This window comes from Artibeus jamaicensis, unplaced genomic scaffold (genome assembly GCF_021234435.1).
Source record: "Artibeus jamaicensis isolate MK-2021 breed Jamaican fruit bat unplaced genomic scaffold, CSHL_Jam_final contig_588, whole genome shotgun sequence".
Taxonomy (NCBI): Eukaryota; Metazoa; Chordata; class Mammalia; order Chiroptera; family Phyllostomidae; genus Artibeus; species Artibeus jamaicensis.
In genome coordinates, this window is record NW_026521895.1 from 936,855 (window position 1) to 964,187 (window position 27,333).

At 41.3% G+C, this 27,333-nt stretch overlaps 1 protein-coding gene across 1 annotated transcript in view; it reads right to left on the reverse strand.

Moving 5' to 3' along the window:
- The window catches only part of NPAS3 (neuronal PAS domain protein 3), an 843,234-nt gene that overhangs the window by 422,827 nt on the left and 393,074 nt on the right, over nt 1-27,333 (reverse strand). Inside the window, exon 4 of the mRNA XM_053670519.1 lies at nt 1,523-1,605. Within this exon, the coding sequence (XP_053526494.1) occupies nt 1,523-1,605 (83 nt within the window). The remainder of the gene's footprint in view (nt 1-1,522; nt 1,606-27,333) is intronic.

The following is a 27,333-nucleotide window of genomic DNA, read 5'->3' on the forward strand; positions in this document are numbered from 1 at the left end:
GTGTAGATACAGATATCGCATGGCATGGCTCACGCAATACTTATGAAGGAAATTCTAAACAAAGTGCATACAGGAGAGAAGGAAATAAAAATTTGAAGATCTAGAAAGCAAAATCCTTTCTATATCCCTGAAACTAATCTACTGCAAAGGTTATTCAAGATTTTATAAGCATGATTGGATAGCGTCTCCAAGGAACATCGGTTACATGGTATCTTAACAAATATTAGTGGAGACATGAGGAAACATCAGCATAAACAAAAACAGACAAGGGAAGTCTTTTTAGGGCCTTAATTTGTGACTTCTCACACCTAACCAAACATCAAATTTTCTCAAACAGTTGTTAAAAATGACAAATTACTATACTTTGCCCTGAAGATGCTGATTTGGTAGGTTCAGAGAGAGGCAGGACTGTGTCCTCTGAACAAGAGTCTCAGGTGAGGCTGGTGGTACCAGCCAAGGAACCACATGGGAGAACCACTGGCATTTGACCATGGAGAATCTGATGATGACGATTTTCTACAGCGAATACTTTCAGGAATCACACACCAAATTCAATAATACTTTTGGCTATCTAGAAGTCATTTTTTTAAACCTTGACTTAGAAAAAAATGACTTAGAAGTCATTTTTTAATGTTGAATAAACAAGAATCTGGAGTTTACCTTCATTTTTCCTAACTGAAAATAAAAAGGACCATAAACATTTTTTTTGAACAAGCTGCCTAAATATCCCACACATGTCTGTACTTTAACTCCATGTTCAAAAAGTATCTTACATAATAAAGAAAGCTTTGGCTATGGCAACATGTACTAGGGAAGCAGAAACAATGTCAATCAATCACTCATGGATGCGTTGAGCTGATGGCTAAGTCTTTGGGAAGGATATTTTGAGTAAGTGAGATGCTAAGTTTGGCATGAAACTGCTCTCACACGAGTAACTGCAGGTCCATCCTAGTCGCCCTCACAGTTATCTGTCATGAAATTCACTGGCAAAATTAAATTCTTATTATTTGTCTCCTTTCACTTAACATATACTTGAAAATTTCATCCTGAGAAAGTTTGTGACTTGGGGGAGAGACAAACAAGATTGGAAGCACTTACGAATGCAAACTCAAGCAAAGAACAACTGAAATTTGGCAGCACACACAAAAAATGTCACATTACTCACACAAAATTTGCTCTTTCTAAAACAATATATAGCTCCAGAGACACACACATACCACTTACAGATGCAGCACACACTGTCGCTCTGGGAACAGCCAGCTACTATACATTGAGCAACGACCGAATAGTGCAATTCATCTCAATTATTACAAATAATACTTGCCCTCCCTTCCTCATTAATATTCTCTCAAGGGATGGCTTTCTAAAAAGAAAAAAAATGGACTCATAAGAATTTCAGAATTCCGAGATGAAATAACAATAGCCATATACATAGCTGAAATACAAATAACCAATAAAAAGCTAAACATATCGGCTTTTCTCAGTAAAATGTAATCAAGCTTCTTTTTTTTTTTAAAGGTACCTGCAAAATGTGACTTCCCAAATGTGCTTCAAATACTTCAATGGCCAGTGCACTGGGGCTTCTCCTTCGTTGTGCACCTATAACTTAGAAAAAGAAAAGAAAAGAAAAACAGAAAAAGAAACAGAAAGGAAGAAAAAAGAAAAAAAATTAAGTTGGAGCTCTGATGCACACCTTCAGCTTAATTTCTCTTTAATTGCAACACTAGCTAGCGACTACGTGAACATCTTAAAGACACACAGCCCCGTGTTAATTTGGTTCAGAGTTACAGCGAGCAGAGCTTAGGCTGTAGTTTCTGCTTAGATAACGACATCTACGGCCATTAAAAACCACACCCAGGCCTTAAAAGGCAATCATTTTGGATTGTTTTTCCTACACTGGAGCAAAAACCTAAATGTTCACATTCCTTTAAAATAAATTAGTATGCTATTTTTCTTAAAATTTAGGTATTTTTTAAGTATAAACATACTGCTCCCCTCCCTAAAATCAAACCTACATTTTTCATATTCTCTAGGCTAGAAAAAGCAAATGAGATTTTTTTTTTAGTGTTCTAATGCAACAACTTTATCACAACTTAATAAGCGCAATATGCTGGAGAAGAGATTCTCATTAACGACTGTTTACACTAGTGTTCAGGGTCTTGGGATGGCTGGAGTTTTGGATTTACTGAACGTTCGCGTGTTAACTCTTCCTCGGGGCTGGCTGAGGAGCCCAGGTGGACCCTCACTGGGTCAGGACTGTTTCCTTATCTGAGTCCTCCTTTCCCTGCACTCAGAGTCAGTACTGCTCTTCCTGGCACTCCCAGGGGCGGTCTGCCAGCACCCGCACTGCGGGAGCCCCACCCCCACCCCCGGTCTTTAACAAAAGTGAGCTGAATGTATGATATTAGTGGGATCCACAATTAAGGGTCTTCTCTATACACATATTTTTTGTATGGGATCATGATTTGATTTTAGTTCTGTTCTGGGTACCTCCCCACTTTCTAAGTTTTCAAACATAAAATTCTGTTTGAATTACAGTAACTTATGAAAAAATTCAGATCTTTTCTGTATTTCCAACAAGTAAATCCCCCATGTCTTCCTGCTTTTCTTGAAAATTTTATTACGAACCTCTGCTCCCTCAAACCTAGACACTATGAATGGGAGATAAAATAACAGCCCCTCAGTTTCGTCTAAAAAATACTTCCAGGGTTTGACAAGAAAATTTCAGCATCGTGCTGCTGGGATAATTCTGCTCCGTTTCAGTTACTAAGTCAGTCAGTTGGATCCATAGCTTAGTAGGGATTATAATATAAATGTACTCATGGTTATTGTGCTGTGCAAAAGTAGGCAGTTTACCCCTGCAATTGCAAGTTAGTGTCTGCAGTGTCTGAAAGGCACTTTGAAAATTGCATGAGTGTTAAGTATCATTATTACTGGCAAGGGGAAATAAAAGGGGCATTTTGTTTCAATGGCAAAATTTATAAAATATAATTGAAGAGTGATTATTATCAAAGAATATTCCAGCTGGCAGGGATTTTAGAGATCTCTATTTCAACTTCCTCATTCATTTCAGAAGGAAAACACACAACTAATCATCTTAAAACAGGAAAATCAGTTTTCTGTCCTAAGATTAATCTTTTTTATAAGTATAGACACAAGATTTTTAAAATTTTAATATTCATATATACTTAAGAAAGTACCACTGTGTGTGTGTGTTTCTGATTAATTTCCTATTCTAACATGCACATTACTCCCTTCAGAACTCCTTTGGCATTTTTGATAATGCAGCTGTCTTGCTGAATACTGTTTTCAGTTTCTAGAGTGTTAATTGCACATTATGGTAGCTTGGTGCGAATGATCCCACATGAATAAAATCTGCAGTCTTTTTTTTTTCAAGATTGTTGGTGGGGGGGTGAGAAGAAGGGGGAGTTGAAAAACTTCAAAAGTCTCACTCCATTTTTGAGGCAGTAATTGAAATCCAGAAAAGCTCCATATTAACATGGTTCATGATTTGGGGCATTTTCGGACTACTGATGACAATGTTCAAAATGAACCCTTGCCCCTCACAAAAGAAAATGGACTAGTTTTAGAGAACACAGGCTTTTCTACAAAGAACTGGATTAAAAGGAGGCCAGGAGAGGAACAGTCACCGCCCCACAGGAGAACCTAGAACATCACAGGCGATGTAAAGAGTGTGCTTATTTGCTTGAAGGTCCAAGAGGCATGTCCCAGTAATGACAGGAGGCAGCTTAACTGACTTCTAGGCGTACCCTTGACCTCTGTGGGGTGCTGCAGGGGTCATCCATGCTCAGCCACTGATGGCCATTCTTTTCTTTCCTTTTCCCCACTTAGGGATCAGGTGGTCCTCTAAGTAAATGCTGCGAGTGCATGAATATTTAGAGATTTTATGTAAGAAAACTTATTAGTCAACCTGGGGATCCCAATGTCTTCATCAGGTGTCACATCCATGAGTCCTACCTGAACAGTTATTCCTCTTTGTCCTTCGAATCCTCTAGAAGTCTGAGTGTGTATCCCAGTACATGCTAGTTGAATACGCAGGTATCTTGTAAGTGGTTTCCTGATATTCTACTCAATAGCATTTTTATAGCACTGGAATTTCCCATAATTTATATGTTTTGTACTCGTGCAGGTGATGTGGGGATATAATGACAGTTCCTAATTTTACAACCAAAATAAATATGTTAAACAGGAGTCCATTGTGTCCCTGCTGGAAGACCTGCTCTGACTCTGGTGTTACTGGTAACTGACTAGATGTTAGAAATGTCCTTCTTACCTTTACTCTTTCTCCTATCGCATTTGGTGTTTTGAGTTGGACACAATAATCTGATAACTCAGGAACAGTGCAATACAGTTATTTTGTTGCTCCAGGTTGATCCCATTGTGTTTATACAGTATCACTAATGGATAAACCAAAACTAAAGAGGCATTTTCCTCAATAGACCCATCATCCTCAGAAAAGTGTAACATTGCTCATAAAGCTTGCTCAGGCCTTTGGATTCTGGAAGTTGACCATTCTAACACCATTTGGTAGCCCAGACAAAATGCCCACTTATTACTGCTGAATAGACCACTGTTTCATCTGCTCCAACGGTATTATTTCATTTATTTCTTTGTCCAATAAAAATACACTTTTTGAAATTTAAAGAACACTAACTAAATTTAAAAAAATGAAAATACGTGGTGCATTGCTAAATAAATGGAACATGTAATTGCTTTTCTTTGAAGATTATGTCCCTACTCACTGATAGTGAGATGTGAACAGTTTCCACAGACTGTTAAAAAAAACAACCCAGGATGATATAGTAACTCAACTTCAAACTCAAGTCAGCATTTTACTGAGTACCTATTTGATATTTAAAATGGCTGGTTACTGTTTTTATTATGAAATTAAAAAAATAATCCGAATGAAAATTTTAAGCAATTCAAAATAAACCTAGATCCAGCACATAATTTTCAACAAATACCATAACACTATCCCCGTGTTTTGCAGTTGTTAAAAATAAAATACCTAGAGTTTTCAAAGATTTTAAATAGGAGTGATATATAGGGAGAAGGGTTCTTAAACATCAACTGAAGAAATGCTGACTCTCTCAGAAAATTAAAATGATAGGATGAATCACGAGGACTGTACACGTGGCCTTTCTCAGTGCAAAAGTAGAAGCTACAGAGGAAAACCACAATCTAAAACATGTACGTGAAAAATGACTTTTGTCCTTTAACAACTTTGGCAAAAATGCTCTAATCTAGACTCTCATGCATAGTGAAGAAGGTACCTAGACTCTTCTGCACAACCTTGTGAGGCAGACTTTGAGAATTAATTCGCTGCAGTAAAAGACAATCCCTCCTTTGGAAGATATACCCCGCACCCCCAGTCATATTCCTAACCAGCGCTGTCACCTTTGGGGAGGTGCAAAGGCCAGAAAGGCTGAGGATTAGTGCTCAGTGGGAGCTTGACCTATTCAGCCAAAAGGTCAGCTTGCCACAGAAGAACCCATCACAAACAGAAACAGGACAGCTCAGTGGACACACATAATGAAAGGGGGAAAGTCAGGAGCCACACTTGCCTTGGGTCCTGCATTGCCCTTTTCCTTCATGACCCCCCCACCCACTCCCATCTCCAGAGAAGGTGGAGCTGCCCCGGCTCCTCACCAACATGGTTCACAGTGGGGAAGTAACCACAGGGAGGGAGAGAGAAAAGGGCTTGTTATTTCAGGGGTCACTTGAAACAGATACTTAAAAGTGAAGATGAGTATGATAGTGTGAAGGTTTCCAATAGATTGTTTTATCAGAAAAAAAGTCGTCATCGGCAAATAGGGATGGCCATTTTAGAGAAATTTTCCCATCCACCCCCCTCCACGGATGAACAACGTGTCAGCATAGGTAAAAACAGCCTTAAAGTCCTGCAGATATTATTTCAAGTATTATCCATGTAGTAAAAAGGCAAGCTTCAGGCCAGGATGGCTACCCTCTGAATCTGTCAGCCTGGGGGCAAGGTTCTGTTCCCACACAGCCCGGGGGAAGGGAGCAAGCATGATGGAATCTTGGGCATCACTCCTGGGCTTTAGCGCTTGGGCTAAGCAAAGTCAGGGGTGGGGAAGAGTGGAGAATAGAAGCCTTAATGAATCTTTCCGTGGCTACTGAAGGAAAGAAAGGGGTTTCCCTAGAAGAATCTCAATTAGCCTCCCTCACTGGAGGGCAAAGGAAGCTACCGAGGGTTTTCCCAGGACTCTTAGAAGTTTATGAGGTGGATGTGTGTGTGTTTCCATGTAAAATAAAATTTATGTTTTCATTTACTATGGGACCGAATCTTCATTCTGACACTTGTCCTCACAGCTCTGCTTACTGCCTCCCATCACCATTTGCATCCTTTCAACACTAAACTCATTGTTAGTGTGTGCCTCAGATGCTGGGGCCGTTTCCACTTGGGATGAAGATGAGACACCAGAAAACTTAGTGCTAGGTACCAGCTCGACCAATATGGCAGCTCCATCACTGCAACTCTGGTGGTGCGGGCACAGCTTGTGGTCTCCACTCAGTGCCTCATGTAAATATCTGAAGGCAAAGAGCGACGATACTTTTTCAATGTACTTTCAGCAGCATTAGTTTTTTTACCACTTAAAATAGAAGGTAACTGATGAGCAAAGAAGACAAATAGGGATAAACATTGTTCATAAGGCATTTGAATCCCTGATCTACAATAAATACAAAAAAGAAAACCTTCTGTGTTCAGTAGAGTACACATAGGGTTTAAGATTCATATTTAGAGTTTTAAAAATAAAAAAATACATCTTCATAACCCATATTACAGAAACCATCGACACACTGTATTACCAATTTAGACAGAGAGGTATTTAATCCAATAAAATAATTAACACTTTAAGAAGTCTTATGCTGATTCAAAAATTCTTTGATGCAACACATATTTTAATTCCTCCCACAGTCTAAGTATGGATTGAATACACTAGGGAAAAGCATTAGGGATGGTGTGACTGTGAAAGTGTTAATACCGATAAATGGATTGCTGAATCTGGGGAGAAGAAACCATGTCTGCCTTTCTCGAAAAGGTGTATCTGTACGGCTTCAGCTGGGTGCAATGAGGAGGGAGACACACAACAGCCAGTAGGGCTGTTAGTGAAGGGTGTGTTTATCATGCACTTAATCTTCTGAAGAGCTAAATAGTATTCATATGGTTTCTGAAAACTTCTTATAATTTTCTACATGAAAATGGCAGCTGTCTAAAAGAGAAAAAGCATCCAAGGATTACTGTAATAGCCTTAACAAAGTTTTTGTGCCTATAGTCAGCAACAAATTGCATGGACTTATTTTTAGTGAAACGTTTCCATTTTAAAGGTTCACTTGACTATTTATGAATAAGAGTTTCTAGCTACTAGAGCAGATATTTCCTTGTGTGTAGCTGGGAAGACTACATCCTTCCTCTGACAATCTCGTAGCTGCTACAGAAACTATTATATGTCCCTCATATAGACGGCATAGAGGGTGATTAACACCGTCTTCATGTGCAAACCCAAACTTCCCCTTGACGACCACACTCTTGAGGCAGCGGGGTTAGGCTGCTGTTTGGAGTGACAGCACCTGAGGGAACGATGAAGGCTGACAGTCAACATCTCTGAGGACCGAGATCTCAGGGAAATGTAGGTGTGATGCACAGCCTGGGCTGGAGGTTGGAAAGTGGGGTCCAGGAGGGGGAGCCTCAAGAGATGCAAGGTATGGGGGAGGAGATCATGCCACGGGACTGGGCTAATAGACCGGGTGGGTTTGCTTTCCTGATATTTCCCAGAAACTTAACAAATTCAGAGAGGACTTTATAAAAATGGTATCAACCATCCCAATATTAGTTTATCAGTCATCTGAAAATAGCAAAGTATATAAAAGAGGGCACTTTCAAAGGACTGAAGCCCAGCAAGGACTCCAGTTCTTTTCCCGATGTGTTTCTCGGCTCCAACAACTAGATGCTACAGGGGCTGCTTTTGGATGCAGGGATTAGAGTTAACTATTTAATTCCTTTTCTATAGTGAAGGGAATGAGAATCTCCTCCTTCTCTTAAGAAAGCAAATAGAAGGTTCAAAAAAAAAAATTGACCCTGATTAACTCCTGTGTTTTTTAATCCAGCAGAGTTATGGGGTGTGATGGGTTGTACCCCTCGTTGTCCAAGGAAGTTTTAAGAGTGACTTTAAAATGAAGAATGTCAAATAGGAGAATCTTCAAGTGGCAGAGTCTTGATTGTTATCTAACATGAACTCAGCAAGGGAGATATAAACTAATTAATTCTGGCTTCGGGGCTTTAGCAACAAACAACTGTATTGAGCCATACAACGTGGCAGGCTCTCTGCTGAGGGCTGGGGACTCAAAGCACAAGGGTGCCCAAGATGCAGTCTGCTGAGTGAGGCGGTCCAGGGTGATAGAAGGGTCAGTCGGCCACAGAGACACGCTGCACAGACACTGGCCTGCGCCTCCAGCCTGAACAGGTGTCTGACGTAGGAAGGTGCTCTGCTTTCTGAGCACAATCTGCCGACTATTGTTTTGGGCTTCTTCTTTTGCCATTGTTATTGTCGTTCTTGTTCTTATTAAAATTTCTCTTCTTCCAAATTGCCACTTTCCTCTCCATCTACTCTGTGTATGTCAGGAAGGAAGACTGCATGTTCTCATGAGTTATGTGCACAGCACATAAAAAGATACCCAGTGCTCTTTGACCATTGCTCTCAAAGAGTGAAATAGAACACATCGAATTTGGAATTTGAATGCAGCACTAAGTGTGCAAAGTTTAATACTTGTCCTTTGATGGGCAGAAATGACCTCCCCACTAATATGCTGAAAATGTTTTGCAAAGTTTAAATTTTTAATGGGGGTTAGATTCGCTGTGCTCCCTCAGTTAGGAGGCAAAAAAAAAAAAGAATTATTATACTTTCATTTTGTAAACTGTCTTAAAAGCCTTTCTGTCCAGTGCTATCAGCCCCTCTGACCTCCCAGCACAAAGACTGTTCCGGGCACGAGGGGCCTGCCCCTGCCCCGGAGGGAGGGGCGGAGATTACCGCTGGGGCAGTCCAGTGTCGCTCAGCTCTCCCCGGTAAAAGGAAGAGGTCTACAGCTGTTATCCTGATTTTTTTCCCAATAAGATTCCAAAGCTTCATGTGATGACATTTGTAACATCTGCTACAAATACTGCAGTAAGTCAGGCACGACCTTATCACTTCCGGTCTAACGCTCCACCTGTCCTCCGGGCTCTCCAATGCCACTGATCCGACGAGGAGCAGAGGGCTGTGCCGGAAGCAGCTTATGTTTCTCTGGGCAAAAGGAGTTTAGTGCTCTCTCCCTCTCCTTCTCCCTCCCGCCTTGCTTTTGGGCCACATAAATGCTTGGCAGTGGGCTCAGTGATTTTCTTTCTGCCAAAAGAACAGTCAACATAAACAGTTTTATGAAACAGTGGGGTGTTGGCCCAAAGCATGAAATGCTCTGCTTATAACAGCACCTGCTTGAAAAGTCACTCTGATGAGTTTCCAAAGCTCAAGGATCTTGGACTATGGATTATGTTTATTCATCAAAAATTTAGCAAACATTCATAAAACAAGATATTAATCTCATTGACCTAGGTACCAGAGAGGTATGCCAGGTTCCTACTTCCATTTCTAGATTTTTTTTAATGTCTGCAGAAGAAAGCCAAAACATCCATGAAAAAATGTGCTGAGTCTCCACTCTGTGCTGGGCACTGTGTCAGAGGACATACAAATTAAAAGGCGCCACCCCGACTCTCCAGTAATCAAAGTCCAGTGGGGAGACTGACACACAAGCAAAGGGATAAAATGCAATCAAGGTGCAACTCCCAACTGAACTCTGAATGAGAGCAGAGAGAGTAGAGGCAGGGAAGACCTCAGAACAGGGGTACTGCTATATCTGGGGGATGGAGAGTGAGGTGACATAGGCAGTGAGCTACAGCAGTCAAAACCTTGGGACGTACTGGTGAGACATGAAGGTGAGGACAAATGCACATTAACACAGCCACTTGTGCAAGGTCCCAGCTTCATCATCTTGCCCACCCAACATGCTTTTCCTTCAGAAGCACTATCAATGGACTGCCATACCCCTACAGACACTTGGAGGGCTGTGCTCTCCCATGAGTGCTGTGCCGTCTTGGTGCTCAACACTGCAGCTAACCAGTTACTGATTATACCCAGGAGGACCAAGGTATAGGCTCTGTCTGAAAACTCTAACTTCACAGTTCTACCTTCTGCACAACTTAAACACTACTGCTTGCATCAATGGCCCTGAAGTGCACACATATGTCACAGCATCCAACTTGGCACTGTGTGAGGCAACTCTGTCGCCAAGTAGATTACTGTAGCACCTCAGAGGCAGGAAGACGACTACAATGACTCAGATTTCTTATTGTAGGACATCTGATTCCTTCCCAAGATGCTGCTTGCTCTCTGCTTGCAGGGAGAGGCCAATAGAAGGAAGCTCACGACTGGGAGGCAGGTGTGCACAGGGAAAAGGATTTGGGTTCTAGAGTCAGGACAACCAAGTTTCAAACCCTCCGCTTACCACTAATTAGCTGGTGGTCTTAAACTAAGTTGGCTCTGTGGGCCTCAATTTCTCATTCTGTCAAAAGGGTTAGTGTCTCCTTGAACTGTTGTGAAGACACCTTACATCCCCTGGTCTGCTTTCATTTCACCTGTCGTGTCTCTCCTCCACTAGCAAGACACCTTCATAAGCTGGAGGAATTGTGTTGTGCACATCTGAAACCCTGGTGGTTTGAACAGGGCCTGGGACACAGGTGTACTGTAAAAATCAGTGAATAAATGAATACGCTAGGGTGCCATGTGCAACCCGCAGGGTGCTCAGCACATCAGCTCTATCCCTCTTGTTATGAAAAGCGGGGCTGCCAGACCAAAGGTGACTTTTCTAAACCACTACCTTTATCCCGATTTTAATAGGAATTTTAAGATTATTTTTCCTAAATATTAGAAATATTTAAGAATTATTTCCTAAAATGTTGGGGATACTTTACTGCTCGGTATTCTGTCCCCAGTTCCTGCCTTTCCTATGAAATGGTGTCAGATCTACAGTGTCACCATGAGCCCTGCACGCCAACTGCAGTCAGGGCCTCCGACCAGCGCAAACATTTCACACGTACTTGGGCAAAGCGCCAGCAATTCACTAAGTGTCAGCAACTGCCCACTGAATTTTCTTCTGAAGGATTCGCTTATGCCCTATCCAGCAATAATTGGCATTTGTTTTAAGATGCTGAATGCCTCAGACATAACTTGATTAGGTAACCGTAAGCAGCTATCCCCACTGGAAACTAAAATCAGCTCTTACAACCCCATCTTCCTTGATTTCATATCAACAGAAGCCCATTCACTGAGGAATGGTAACTGAGCTAGAGCTAGGTCTATATTAGCAGATCAAGGTCTACAGCAACATTGCCATCTGTCCCTTGGGCCCTGGCTCGTGTGGCTCAGTGGATTGAGTGCTGTCCTATGAACCAAAGGGTTGTTGGTTGGATTCCCAGTCAGGGCACATGCCTGAGCTGTGGGCCAGGTCTCCGGCTGGGCACATGCAAAAGGCAACCAACGGGTGTATCTCTCTCACATCGATGTCTCTCTTTCTCCTTCCCTTCCCCTCTTTCTTTTTCTTTTTAAAATTTTATTTAGTTATTTTTCAAGTATAGTTTTCTGTCTATTTCTCCCATCCCAGCCCACCCCGCCCCGTGTTCCCCACCTCCCTCCCATTTCCACCCCCCTTAGTTATTGTCCCTGTGTCCTTTATCACCCTTCCCCTCTTTCTAAAATCTTTAAAAAAAAAGCCCAGCACCCACATATGTCCAGTTCCAGGCTAGCACGTAGTGGGACTAAACAAATGATTCCTTGAATGAATGAGTGAGTAATCAAATGGATGTTCGAATGAATGCACGAGAATCAGTCAAGAGAGAATACACAACTAAAGCAGACACTTGTATTCTGTGTGGGACTGCGAGACTGAAAGCAGCAGCCAGTTAGCTGGTTTATTCACAAAAATTGCTTTGTGGAATTATACACTGCTCCTCCCCTTCTAAATGCAGACAGAGAGAGGAAAGGGAAAAGAGATAATGAAGGTTTGCAAATGAAGTGGGTGCAACTGTGCAATCAATCAACATTTTCTGAAAAAGAATCTGCATCCCTTGCCAAAAATCTGAACTGAAGAACTGAACCAGCATTCTGATGAGAATGGACTTTGCCACTAGCCAGTCATTTTTTATTTGTCTTCCAGCTGTCTTGCTTCTCTCTTCCAGGAAGCCACTAGTCTCTTCAGTTTACTGGGTTTGGGCATGGGAATTAATTTAACCATGGTCAAATGCATACTCCTTGTTTATTATTATGTGCATACTCCTTGTAAGTAAGAAACACTGTAGCGAGGAGCTTGGTTTTAAAGGTATTAATATTTAGAACGTAGGATTGAGAGAGTTTTGTGACTGCCTGTTAAGGGAAAAGGAAGAGTCACGCATGAATTCCAGGTGTTTGCATGTGCAGACTCTATGGGTGGTTCAGTCATTCCCCACGGTAGGACATTTAGAAGGGAGTGAGGAGTCAAGGAGACAATGGGATGTTGGACTGGAAGAGGGGCCCATTGGAAAGGAAGTCTGGGGACCTGGGCTGAAGTGCAGCAAAGATGAGGACTTGGCTGCAAGCCTCCCGCTCACAGGTGGGCGATGATGCACGGGCAGCGGAATGAGGGGAGTGCTGAGGCCTGTCTGGGGAACATCTGCATTTATAGAGAGGACGGGAGCCAGCAAAGAGCTGGAGAATAAACAGCCAGTGGGGTGGGAGTGGAATAAAGAGGAGATGGTGTCCTACAAAGAGGGGAACAGAATATTTGGAGGAGAGATTTATCAACGACACCCAATGTCATGGGAGAGGACTGCAGACCTTAGGTGGGGGCACTGCTGTCATCTGCAGAGTAGACGAAAGGTAAGAACCATGAATCACACACTTGAAATTCCTTTTCTAGAAATGTGGGAGTAAAAGGAAGGGGAATGAGGGATGAGATCTGGGCAAGGAAGATAAGTGGGAAGCCACCTGGAGTGAAGAGATTTCTCTTTTTAAATTGACTTAAAGATGTTTACACCCTGAGAGGAGGAAGCCAGCAGCAACCATGAGATATAAAAAGATGGAAAACCCTCAAAGAAATCTACAAAATTGCCCAGAGTTTAGGCAACGCTAAGAAGTAGGTAGCAAAAACTTAAAAAATTTTAATGTTTTACTATTACCAGAATCTACAAAGATGAAGCTCCAGGGTATGGTGGCTGATCCAGCTGAGAGAATCTCAGCTTCAGAACAAGTTCTTTTGGATTATGGTAAAAAACCATAAAGACCTATGATCCACGTTCAGAGGTTTATTTGAATAGGGCAAGCTGCCTAAATATATCTAAATCAAGCCACTGCTGTCCTCCCGAATCCTCCATCCTTTCTCCTCTACTGTCCAGTTGGTCTCCAGCCTCCCTGTCCTATCTCTCACCATGGGGAAAGCTTTCAAAATGTCATAAATAGAAGAGTCCCTGTTGCTCTTGGATTTCAAAAGCAACCAGCACCTCTTAGCTTGCAGCTAAGATCTGCCAAGCACCCATAGGAAAGTATCGCAACAGATTGTTAACATACTCAGACATGAATTAAAAGAACATCAAGTAATTAGAGAAAAAGAAAATGCCTTTTATTTGTTAAGAAAAAAGCAACTGAGAAGGCAAAAGAGATTCTCCTCTCTTTTGCATATTCCTTCTGCATTATTTAATGAATCTTGCTTAAGTCAATGAAGACAGCAGCCAAGAACTGCTATGGGTGAAAGAGAATAAGGCCTTAAATCCCAAGAAATATTTCTCACAAAATTCAGGTGCCTCATCTTCAGTAAAGCTGAACTTTCAAAGTGGCCAGAGAGAAAGACAACTTCTCCCGGAATTTCAAACAGATTGTTTAAACAGACCTCATCTTCAGCACTCTGAAGAAAACACCACACGCTCCCCTTTGCTCCACAACTAGCTGCTTTCAGCTCTTCCATCTTTTGTCCCCTTCAAAGACAGATGGGCCTTTAGAATCTGCTGGGGACTCTATGGTCACTTTCATTTTCTTTGGCCATGTTCATTTTTATTCATCTTCAGCACTACCACCACCTTCTTTTTTGTCTTCATAATTTAAATCATAGTGGAGAATAACAGCAAGCCCTCTATATTATCTTCAGAAGTTCATTTGCCTCATATACGGACTTCACTCTTGTGGAAAGAACTTCTTCCATATTTCCTATCTCAACAAAGTCTAGCTCTGCCCTCTGCAATAGTCTTCAAATGGTCTTAACAGTTTTATCCACCTAAGTCTATACTCAAAATGATAAAGAGGCAGCTGTATTTTAGCACAGAAAGCATAGTTCTTAGAGATGGAAACTTCTATTTCTCGCTTCAGCTCTGTTATTTACCAGCTGGGGAACAAGGTAGAACCCTTAACGCCTGCATCTTGATTTTCCAATCTGTAAACTGAGGTCCATTGTCCAAGGAGCTGTGTCAAGGGATAAGTACCAATCTTTGAGACAGTTTTCTAGCACATACCTAGCAAACAGTAAGGAATAGGTCATTTAAATGCAAGCTGGATTTTTAAAAAATCTCTGTAGCAAAACAAAACCTGGTGCTGGTAAAATGCTTTTGATGAGGAAGAGTAGTCACTAAGGTAATATAGAGATAGGGCTTCTCAGTCATTTCATAGGTTGTGTGGGACCTTGAGCCAGGCAGAAAAATCTCAGGGAAATATGGCTACCAGAAACATTAACACATTACCACCCACTTGAGCATGCTGTTTAAGGATTAAATAAAGTAAGGCATGTAAAGTGCCTATCATGGTATTTGACACGTATGAGGTGTTCGCTAAATGTTAGTTTCCTTCTTCTTCCTTAAAGGTTGTGTATTCTAGGAATCATATACAAGTTTAAAAAGACACAGACAAAAAACCCTGCAGATTTTGCAGACTACATCATGTCATGGCTCTCTTCACAAACAGGAGAGATAAAACATTTACCGGAGATAAGGATAAGTTGGCATATCTGAAACCCTTAAGGCTATAGTTGAACTTTGACTTTATATTGTGAATTTGGGGCATAATAACCTTTTATGACAGTAGATGAAGAAAGGTGCTATGGTGGGTTTGTGTGCGTGGGTCTTCATACCTATTTTTGAAAATCCACACTTACGTTCTCAACTCCTAAAAACATGCATACATGGTCGGTACTGCGAAGACGTACTGAATCCTGCCTGCCTCACGCAGAGACGCACCACTCAAGCACTCCGGCAGCGGGGGCAGCTCAGTAAAGGTTATCTCCCATTCTTTGCCAGGAGGAATAAACAGTGGAAGAAACTAAACAGACTCGCAGCCTCCTGCCCCCTCTGCTCTTTGGTCCTGATTGGTCATGTCGTTTGTTGTCAGACCCTTCTGGACGGCAGGTGCGGAGTTACGGGGCTGCGTGTATCTGATTATCGATTAGTGAATACCTCCAAAGGGCACAACAGACTGCTGACTGGCCTCGGTAATAGCGTACTGCAATCTTCCCTGTTTACACGTGTAAGAGCTAAAAAGAAAAGGAAACCGATTTTGAATTTCTTCAAACTACATTTTGACCAGAGGCTTTTGACAAAGACTCCATATATATCACTCAAACAGTGAGCTTGGCAAGCTTGTATAGAGTCTATTAAAGAGGAATAAGGTTCATGAATTTCAAGCTTGGAGGGCTCTAATTACCTCATGCTTAAACTTTAACTACGAAACTCAGATAAATTGCTGCACTAAAACCATGGAAGATCCTCCACCTGATTTGTGCCAGTGCATCTAAAGCGCAGTGAGGCTGATCCCAGTGAGTTGTTTTTCAAATCAGTCCTAAGGGAGCAGGTCCTGGACCGGTCTCTAATGACTCTGTGTGGATTACTCGGATGTTTTGGTAAAGCTTCTTGGTAAATTAGTCAATGCAACATTTTATTAGCCACGAAGCATTGCGGCAGTCAGTCACGGAGCCCCCAAATGCTGCGGGGAATTAAAGTTGTTTTAAGCACCTATTAGACAGGTACCAGGAATCTGTTTCAGGCCCGGTAACATTAAACTAATTGGCTAATAGTTACAGCTGTCTCTTCGGTATTTTCAGTCGTAGAGGTGTGACCCCTTCTTGAACCAATTTGTGTGTCCCCAGAGGGGTCTCCTATTCTAGGGCAGTGCATAATTTGGACTCAAAAATAAACCAAACAAGAAAAAGGTCTGTGTATATAAACCATGGGGCAGAACAGCTGAAGTTGAACTTACGGAATTTAGTGAATGTCGGGGGCAGAGGAAAATGTGGAAAACAAACACCGCTCTCGAACATAAGAAACATTCATACTGCATCAAAGATGCACTGAGGAGAAATGTGGATTTCCCTCTGCCTGGCAGAACTCTCCCTGGCTATTTATCTGGTTGCAAACTTTTATAGATGTGAAATATTTGAAGAAGTCCTTTAGAAATGGCCGGAGGTAATTTCAAACTTAACAGACTCTGTCCCACCAGAGCTCATTACAGTGAATTTTATAACAAAGTACCCTCTACTTAATTTTCAGAGCCTAGCCAAGCGTACCAGCGATGCAGCTGCATTAAGTGCAATTAATGGCACAATAAAAGCAGTGAGGGCTGTTTAACACCCAAGAACCAGCAGTAGGCTCCCTGTTCTCCAACGGTCAGTGATGTGTCAAAGAACCTGGGGTGGGAGATTTCCGTGTCTAGGCAGAAATGTCTCTCTCCTGCTAGAGAAAAACCTTCTGTCCTTCACTCCACAATCCCACCCAGAAACTGTTCAGAAGGATGTAGAATTATTCCCTCCAGTTACGCCCCTAGCATCCTCACTCCCTCTGAGCAGGAGGCCAACACAGTAAGCTCATATTCTCACCAATAAGGACAAAGGTTGTTTTACCAACAACAAGTTTCATAGCAAGGGACTCATAATGCACACAATGATTTGTGAAAACTAAGTTTACTGGCAGACGCTGACAGGAAATTCGTATCCAATCAGAAAAGTATATTTATTCTTTCCAAACAACACCCCCCACAAAAAGACAAAAGAGATGGCGTGAACAATTATAATGTTTGCAAACATCTTTAATGATGAAAAACCACCACTTAGAATTCGAACATGAGGCACATCCTGAAAGGAACAGAAACCTCACTGGCGGATGCAAGCATGACTGTTAGGGCATTTGTCAGTTAGTGAGTTTGCTAAACAACATATGCAGTCACCCGGGTATCAACAGATCACTTGTATATACCCTCCATAAGTAATTAAAACGATTCTATCATGAAAAGTATTTGATTAGAACTGCCCCCTTTGTAACCCCAGTCTGCATTCGGGGTCCTATTGGTCTATTTCCATTCTTGGATAAAACTGGTCACTTAACAATACAAATAGTCTAGGAAATATATTAAAGTTACTTTTTTAACTTAAAAATACCTACCAATAATGGAAATACAGAGCAATCTTCCTAACTATAATATTATAGGCTTAGTTAAATTAAATAAAGTCATTAGGCAATCCCTAAATTTCATATTACTAAAAGCATGCTTCTAACCTTTCTTTTTAACAAACTTCCACCAAAAGCTTTTACACTAGCTTTGGTGTCTTTAGTTTTCCCACAGCCATGCTTGGATGAGTGCTATGAGCCACGGGAGAGATAGAGAGAACACTAGGAACCTGGGAAGTGCACAGTGGGAAATGCAGGCTGGAAGTAACAGGAGTGAGTGGACACCAAACTCCAGGTGGAGGAGCTCTAATGACAAACTGAGTCCCTCTTGTCCAACAAAAAAAACCCAATTACTTCCCAAAGCAGAAAACTCACCACTGCCCTAAAGACAAATGAAGTAATGGCTATAAACTGATAGAAGATGAAGGTTCTCAGGTCACTGAAGAGACAGATATGAAGGGGATCTCTAGATCTTTGCAAAGCCAATGGGCCCTAAATCACTGGAAATACTGGGGTGACCACATGAATAAAAATGTTTCTGTAGTAAAATTCAGTTGCATTTTACAGTGAAGGTAAAACACACACACACACACACACAAAATTAGGCACATTTTCAAAAAATTAATAATGTTCTTAAGATGACTCACATTGTTTCTGAATGAACTCACAAATGGTGAAGAATAAGTCATTTGTACTGATTCTCATCGTCTTGGCTAAGATCGAGCACAAACATAAGTCATTGGCGCCACTGGTTTTAAAAATGAGGAGTTCCATTGCTAGTCCTCCCTGTACAAGGTTTACTAAATCGCACCATTATTTTTTGTGAAAAATAAAATTATGAAGCCTTCTCCATTTCCATAGGGTTTAAATCAATGTATCCACATGCAGTCATTCCTCAACTTTCAAGTGCTTGGGAATGCCCCCCGCCACTCTCATCTCTGCTGGCCCCGAGTGCCAGTGGGGACATGCAGCAGAAAGGCTGCATAAGGGCAGGAGAGTAGGCTCTAAAATCAGGCAACTCAAGGCTGCCACCATATTCTTCTATTTACCAACTATGGTATTTCAGGCACGTTGGTTGGTCTTGCTGAGCCTTGATTTCTTCCTAAGATGCTTGCGCATAGGGTTTAGAAGAGAATTCAAGTACACAAAATACACAGTGTGTCCTGTGCACTCAGGTGTTGATTTCCAATCATCTCTCCCTCCACATGGAAGAACTCTTGAGAAACAGGGACCTCGCTGGAGAACAGGCCCCTCCTGACTGACCTTGCTGTGCTTATGCTTACACTATTCTCTGCACTCAGACCACCCATTGACCTCAAGTGCATTTGTACAAACCCTTTTACTGCAGCTTCATCCAGAGACCTCTCTCACGCAGCCCTCCTCCAACGAACAGTTGGAAAGTAGCTTGCTCTGCTCTGAGCTCCTATACCATATTCCACACTGTTCTAGTATTCACTTTATACCTTGCTTATAGTTTATGTGTGTCCACATTTTAATTTGTGATGTGACTGTTCTTATTTGTAACCCACAGTGCCAGGAACTATTTCTGAGTGGTCTTCCTGAAAACATTTAGGAAATGTTTTGAGCTTTTATCCCTTACTTTGTGCTACAGTATCTGAAATTATACAAATAATCCCAGTTAGAAATGTGTCTGAGTAGGTAAAAAGTCTATTAATAATTCACACGGCAGCATGCATCGACACCACTGGTTCATTTTTCCCTTAATTACTAGAGGATCTGAGCTGTACTAAAAGAACTAGAATTCTGAAAAGCTGTGTGTGGGGGAAAGATAACATTTTAGCAGGATAAAGTTCTCTTACCTCCCTTGCCCCAAATGGTAGACTTAGGGGGGTGTGCATAGAATAACCTAAAGACGACTGGGTACTTGTGGGCCTGAGGAAACTTTATGAGCAGGTAAAGGAGGCATCAGAAATATTGATAGAAAGATATTCCAAACAATTTCGACCCATCTGAAAATGTGGCCCAGCAGCTTGGCAGTGCCCAGGTAAGGCCATAAGACCCCTTCCTGCCTCAAGTGCACAAGAAAACCTGCCCCTGAAACCTCTAAGGTATGAATGGATGGTGACTTTTTAAAAATCCTCACTCAAGGACATGCTCATTGACTTTCATGAGAGTGGAAGAGAGGGAGATGGAGAAAGAGAGAGAGAGAGAAACAATTGTTTGCACTCCCATCGAGGACTGAACGCAGAACCCAGGCATGAGCCGTGACCAGGAATCAAGCCCATGACCTTTAGGTTTACAGGACAATGCTCTAACCAACTGAGCCACATTGGCCAGGGTGATAGTGGCTTTTATCACTGGGTTCCATTATGGGTACAGCCTCTGTGGACTCAGCTAGGTACCCAATCTCTATTTACACTACTTTTTTCCTTGAAAAAATGCCCTAGCTGTATAAACTGAAAACTAAAAGTATGTTTATAAATCTTTCTAAAAGATCCTAATTTCCTTGAAGGCAAAGATCATAGCTGAAATGCTCTTAACCTTGAATCAACAATTCTTTGTGTCCCATACTCTTTCCATAAATATGGGGTGATGATGATGGTGATGATGATGGTTAATTTCCAGCAACTGAGAGTGACTAGTGAAGAATAAAATGAGATTCCAAGAAACAGTGCCATTCAAGACATTTGTCTTCAAGTACTTAGTTGAAATGTGAAAGGTGAGTGATGGAAATCTGTGGTTTTAGCATAGGACGGCTTGTCTCTGGACCTGTACCTTCACCCCTGGCTGCTTACACCAGCTCATGTGCTCCAGGCAGAGTAATAAAAGCTCAATTCCATGGCCTTCCACCTGGCTAACCCAGGTTTTGTGAATACAAGAGAAGGAAGTTAACTCTAAACATATCAATCTACCTCCTTTCATGAGTAATAAATGCACTCTAAAGCAAAGGAGACGTACAAGAATCTCTTGACCTGGTATACCTTTTAGCTTTAAGTGGAATCAACTCTGTTTCCCTGTCAGCTACAATTTTCACTAAAGACTCCTGACTTCTTTATGGCATAATAAAGTTTTGTCTAGGATTACAATAGAAAGCTTTCATAGTATGTATGACCCCTCACATTCTGGGTTAATTTTTAAATTGCATTGGAAAATCAGTACAAATGGCAATTCAATGTTTATGCCCTTGAAACCAGGTTGACCCTTTGTCTCTTTCATTTGGTTCATATCTTTTTGGGCACGTTTCATTATATATACACTAAGTCTAGAAGAGAGTTTTTCATAGGCTCAAGTAAAGTTTACATTTACTTCAGTTTGATGTATTTTTCTTCTAGAGCAAATTAGTTACTACTTGTGCTCCCTTTGGAAAAATATAAATATCCTGCAACAAACTCTTCTGTCACATCTCTTCCCACTGACTTTACCCTTAACCATGGGACCAATGAGAATGAAAGAAGCACAGGGCTATGCATGCAACTCCTTTCCACCCCCCCTCACCACTGACCACTGCCCTTCCCTATTCCAGGCACCCTCCCTTACATTTACATACTGAGGGGCATGGGGAGCAGGGTGACATTTGACTTCCTGGTGACACGCACCAAAGACATTAAACTGGTGCTTTCCTCCTCTCCTTCTGGTATTTCAAAATGCATTCGCTGCGCAATGGGCCAGTCTTATCGCAGCCCCGCGAAGTGGAAAGGGGCTGCTTGTTGACTTAGGGAAAGCATCTGATGAAACTGTTGTATAAGCAACTAAATCCTTTTAATTACACAGGGAGACATAAGTCAGCAAGTAAAATTGCTTGATTCTTTGATCCAAATGTTAAGTTTTACCCTAGCCTACATTTTATTATATAAGCAAGTGCCGTGAGCTCAAGATGTCATTCCCACGTGCCTGAGGCTCACTTATTCAGGAAGTACACACTGATCGCCCAGTGTGTACCAGGAACTCACATGGCCCTGAGGAAGGATCGGGAACAGAAAGAGACACGGCCCCTGCTTTCATATGGACTACGGTCTCCTGCACTGGGATGGCAGCAAACGGGACCTGATTACCAGGAACTCACATGGCACTGAGGAAGGATCGGGAACAGAAAGAGACACGGCCCCTGCTTTCATATGGACTACGGTCTCCTGCACCGGGATGGCAGCAAACGGGACCTGATTACCAGGAACTCACATGGCACTGAGGAAGGATCGGGAACAGAAAGAGACACGGCCCCTGCTTTCATATGGACTACGGTCTCCTGCACCGGGATGGCAGCAAACGGGACCTGATTAAAAGCCCAGCACTGGTGACTCCACAGCTATTATATATTCTCAAAATGGGACAATATGAATGTCACTGTGTTGAAAGAGAAATTAGCCTAGTAGTACTAAGTTAACTGGCTGCAAATAAAGTGTATTCTCTAAGAATATAGAGTTAAGTTTTATACATGGGACTTGGTGACTCTGAAACGAAGAAGTTTCACACTCACTACTGGTGCTGAGAATGAGAGGCCCGGGCCCTGCATCTGTTACTTTTTATTTATCAGGTCTAACCCCTGTTAAGTAAACGTGCACGGTGCCTACTGGAAAGGAACCAAGTTTATCGCTCTACCCCTCTTCCTCACAAAGAAACTCCCGACGTTCTCGCACCTATTTCCAGGAAATGAATGATGACTGGCTTTAAGCCAGTTCTCCCATGTCTGTGATCCCATATCTGTGATTGCTCTCCATATGGAACCATGACCCAGGCCTGCCCAATAAATCATACGGGCAACTCCCCTCTGAAGCTTCTGGGAAATGTTTCACACTTCTTCACGTCACTTTGAAAGCTGTGGTATAGGACCAATGCTTGGAGCTGCAACATCATTTTTGCCACCATGACGTGACAAGTCTTGAGAATAAATGACAGTGCACTGAGGGTGGAAGAACAGAAGGCAGAACCTGGGTCGTGGCCGACCTTGTCGGGTTACTGAGGTACCAGGGGCTACCCACGCACAGACTTCTCTTACTGAGAGATAATGTTTCATTTTGTTGCTTAACAGGTTACATATGCTATTTTTTGCAGCTAAACATATTTTAACCAATAGACCTGGTAACTTTTGATTTTAAGCCACAGATAAGACCTTGCCTATTCAATATCGAGGTGTCCCTCTTAATGTTGGGACTCAACTTTTTTTTTAATTGAATGCTCCAAGCCTGAGACACTCCTTGTCATGAATGACCACATTAATTAAATTAAACCGAACACTGGAGAAACATGACGTGTAGGGGTGGGGAGCAGAAGAGGTGACAGTGATGTGGACAGAGAAAGCATGTAAGAGAAGAAGACTAAACCGAAACAAACGGGCTATAGCAGAAGTGGTGGTACTTAAATATTCACTGCATTTCTGGAACTAGAAAGGAGAACCTCTACAGCTCAGCCAGCTGAGGGGAAAAGAACTGAGGTAGGGACACTGACTGAGAAGGAAAGAAAGCAGAAGAGCCCAGAGGCTGACTCATTCCTATAGTTTCAAATAAGCCCTGGTTTGACAAAAAACTAAAGCTGCCGAATCACCTCACATAACACATCCTAGGAATGTGTGGATTCAATTACTGAGCAAGAGAGACCAACAGCAGCAAAGATGTTATTCTTGGAATTTCAATGCAAGGCAAATGTACAGATGTTGGCATAAAAGCCAAACTGTCTGAAATGGAATTGAAGATCGAGATCCAGGGAGAAGATTAGAAGAGATAAAGAATTTAAACATGCAGTAAAAGAGACTATTACATGCATGGCATTGAGCTTGGACAGCCAATGCCCATGACACTCAGATGGCAGTAATAGTGACATGTATGAAGAAAAAAATGAGCAAAGGTACAGAATCGAGTACTATATTAAAATCACTATCTCTGTGGGCAGGCTGTAAAAATCATATCATTCTCATTGAAAAATAATTCATGACACTGCACCCCAGCAGGATGTAGAGAACAACACACACCATATGAAGATACCGAGCAGCAGGGGGCAATAAACTTTATAGAAACTATTAAAGCATGTAACAAAGCAAGATAACACAGGGAGAAAACAGTGGAAATGTCAGCCCACTTTATAAAAGAGCCATGTTAATACACAAGTGCAAACATTTCATGGAAAACACACATGCTTATCACATTAAAATTCACGCTCTGCAGAACCACCCTTGAGATGTCAAGGCCGACCTGCTGCAGGGCAGCACAATAAAAGCCAGCAGGTTGTCGTGTGGAAAGCCTGGTCCAGAGAAGCTCACACCAGGTAGCCTACTGAAACACCATAATTGTTTGCAGGTACCTGAGACACTGCTGCAGTTACAGACACAAAGGTTAACCGGGAACAGGGGCCACACACACCCCACAACCAGTGACACACAAGGACACTTGTAGCTGTGAGCTGGGAGGCATGAGTGACCTTGTCACTAACCCAATTTTCCCCACCTTCCTGAGTGGTTCAGTACGAACTATGTGGACAACTGTTCCTGGGTTACAAATAGCTTAGGATCACCTCAAAGCGCGGAAGGCATCCATAAAGCCTGCCTCCAAGTGTTTTTTCCCTTCTGCTTCTCCCTGAGGATCCAAATCTCCCTACCCTTAAAAATTTATCTGAGGTTCCTGAGACCCATTAACCCTTGAAGGATGCCTGAGAGACACCAAAGCTCTCTAACATTTTAGCTAATATTTATTAACCAGATTTCCCCCTGCCTGCCACTTGCACTTGGGTAAGGAGATGAGGGGTGGTAAGGAGTTAGCAGGAAAGGAAAAAGGAATGTTTTTTTTGCCAGGGTACCACAGTGAGGTGAGCATTGGTGACAGGACTCCAATAAACCAGGCCAAAATGAAATCAGAGCCCTGAAGATGAACTGTGCTTAAGAGGCCTCTGGCTACTTATAATAATGCTGAAGTGCCCAAGATAAAAATAACGATGACTGCTTTAAATTAACCCTCCTCATCTTTCCAAAATTATTTCCTAGCTTTTAAGGCATAACTGTGCTATCTGGAATCTTCTTCACAGCAACAAGATGTATAGCTACAGAAACAGACCCCAAGATAAGAAATCTACAAAGACAGGTTAACACCTGCCTACCTGGCAGGCTTAGAGTATAGACATATACTATGTTCCCTATGTACCCCCTCAATAAGCTTGAGGTGGACATTTCCACTAATAGTCAAGATCATCCACCCCCATCCCCATTTACTCCTTCCCCCTACCTTTTCCTCTCCCTCTCTCTCCTTCTCCAATTTACAGAGACACTAGTCTACATGTGAAGAAATGGCTTACCTCTGTTTGTTTTAAAGTTTTTTTTTCCATAAAAATCATGTCTGGGACCTTAAGCCTTCTATTTCTGTACTTCTTAGAATATAGAACAAAAAAATAAATCATTTTAGCCAAATTTTGTTTTAAGATGCCTGCTGGGTTGAGACCTGGGATTTTTAGGCTGGGATGAGTTTTTGCAGCCAGGTTATAAACACCTGATGCTCAGCAAGGGCCACCAAATGTATAATTTTCAGATGACCCGTGGCTTCTCTAATTTCAAAAGTTAATCTACTTGAAGATAATTTGTTTTTAAAACAAAACAAACTACACAAGGCATTACATTTCCTCTCACTAGCTTCTAGAGATTAACTGGAAGTAATGCATGCTCACAATTTGTAGTCAAGGAAAATTTTTTTCTGTTCAAGTAGAGTTTGGCACAGGAAAAGTACATCCCCTCAGCTGAAAACTCAGATAGGAGCAATCAAGAAGAAATAAAGTATTTTGGAAGATTTGTGTATTTATTTGTTTATTTTAATAAGGTCAGAAGTGACAGTGGTAGCTCTCTCACTAGAAGGAACAAGCATTTTTACTTTAAGATCATAAGAAGAAAACAATCTCCTCTCTCCTGTGATTAGTTCTAGACTCCTTTCACAAGCCTCTTGAGCTAACAATTTCAACATCATTTAGGTAAATGATGTAAATAATCATACCCACCAAAACAGCATCCCTCTAGAGTCAACCCATTATTAGCATGCCAAAGCAGAGTCTTAAAGAACTGATCATGCAGGGTGTGAGCTTTCGGATTGAAACTTTAGGAAACCTTCAGAAAACTTTCCTGTGCCTTCATCTAAAACAATGTGTTTACGTACATTCATGTGTTACCTTTGAACCTCTGAATGACATTGAAGCAGCTGTGCACAGTTTTAATAGCCAGTAAATTAATTAAATATCAAGCATTTAACTTCACAAAGTGGAAGCAAAACCTATTGCTACCTAAGAAGAGAGAAGCTAAACAAATCTTATGCTTAAACACCAAAACACTATTCTAATACAAACTCTCTATCCTGTGTCATCAGCTACAAATATGGTAATCATATGAGTTCTCATTTAGGAAATGGAGATTGCATGCTGTACCAATGGAAGAAATAAATAACTAAAGCTGCCAAAAAATACTATCTAACCATCAGAAGGAAAGAAAATAGTTAGGGTTTTTGTCTCTGGTCCACAAGTATCATGACTTCAAATTCTGCATCTTGATATCCTGGACCGTCACCTTACAGCCTTACTTAATTTGGATATCCCAAGGTTCTATACCCGTATGTTATCACTTCATTTGTCATAGCCAACTTCAAATTCTGAAGTACATACACACTCACATTAGAGTTTCTTAAAATATAGAGTAAGGGACACATCTCTGGGAAAAATTAAAATGTTAGCTTGATGGGAATTCTATTAGAAAATTCTAAACACACACAGCACTTCACTTTTTTATCCACCAAATTAGACCAAAACCCCCTGCCGATCATTTATTTATGTCATTTGACAGGACTAAAATCAGTCTTTCTCCAAATTCTGCAGCCATCCATATTTTTTCTAATAAGAACTAATTTTACAAGGTCCTTTCTGGCCAAGAAACTTTCAACCACAGTAAACTAGTCAGACACAATACAAGATGATTAGACCAGAGTATATAGACTATGTAGCATAAACTGCCAGTTAAACATAGCATGCTTCATTTTAATCATGTAGCTTTCATCTTTTTTGAACACCCTTTTAGCATTTCTTGAGGAAAAAAAAAAAGAGGCTTTGAAAAAGCTGAGCTGCTGCTAAACGCTATGAGCTGATGCTGTGCTTTACAGCACTTTGCTTTGCCCCGCTGCCTGCCCGCCCACAGGAACATTTTTCTAACCTCACCCTCACTACTTGAAGGTCTAATCATTGTGGTCTTAAATGGGAGAGCACACGATCTTCCGTTGAAAGGTCAAGTTGAATCAGGGTTAAAATGTAATCATGTACCATACTCAGATTAATCATTATTTTGCTAACATACTTAGCACAAAATAATACATAAATGACAGACTCACAGAAAACTTTTATGCTATGTATCATCACATGTTTAATTACAGGGTTAAATGATATTAGGCCAAACACGGTACGATTAAAACAAAATTCTACATTACTGATACAGCAAAATCCCAGGAAGCAAAATAATTTTAGTGACCTCATTGAAGATGCCTGCAGTAATATTAGTCTACATTGGATCTTAATGGAAATGAGAAAAGATGTATTAGCTTTAGAATATGCAACTTCTCAAAAAGCCTGATGGTAATTCCTAAGTTTTGCCCTTTTTGAGACCATGCTATTTGAGAAGGATTTTTGTTTTATGTGGGGATCTTCTGACACTGTATTGTAAGTGGGAGCCTTTTCAATATCCTATGTGATTAGAAAACAAAATTGAATTTTTAAAAATGTGTTAAATAAGATGAATTTTATTTTGTGTATTTAAGAAGAATGAAGTGGTATGTCCTCAAACCATAACATATTAAAATGCAGAATAGAATTTAAGCTTATAACATAAGACTCAATCATCATACTATACA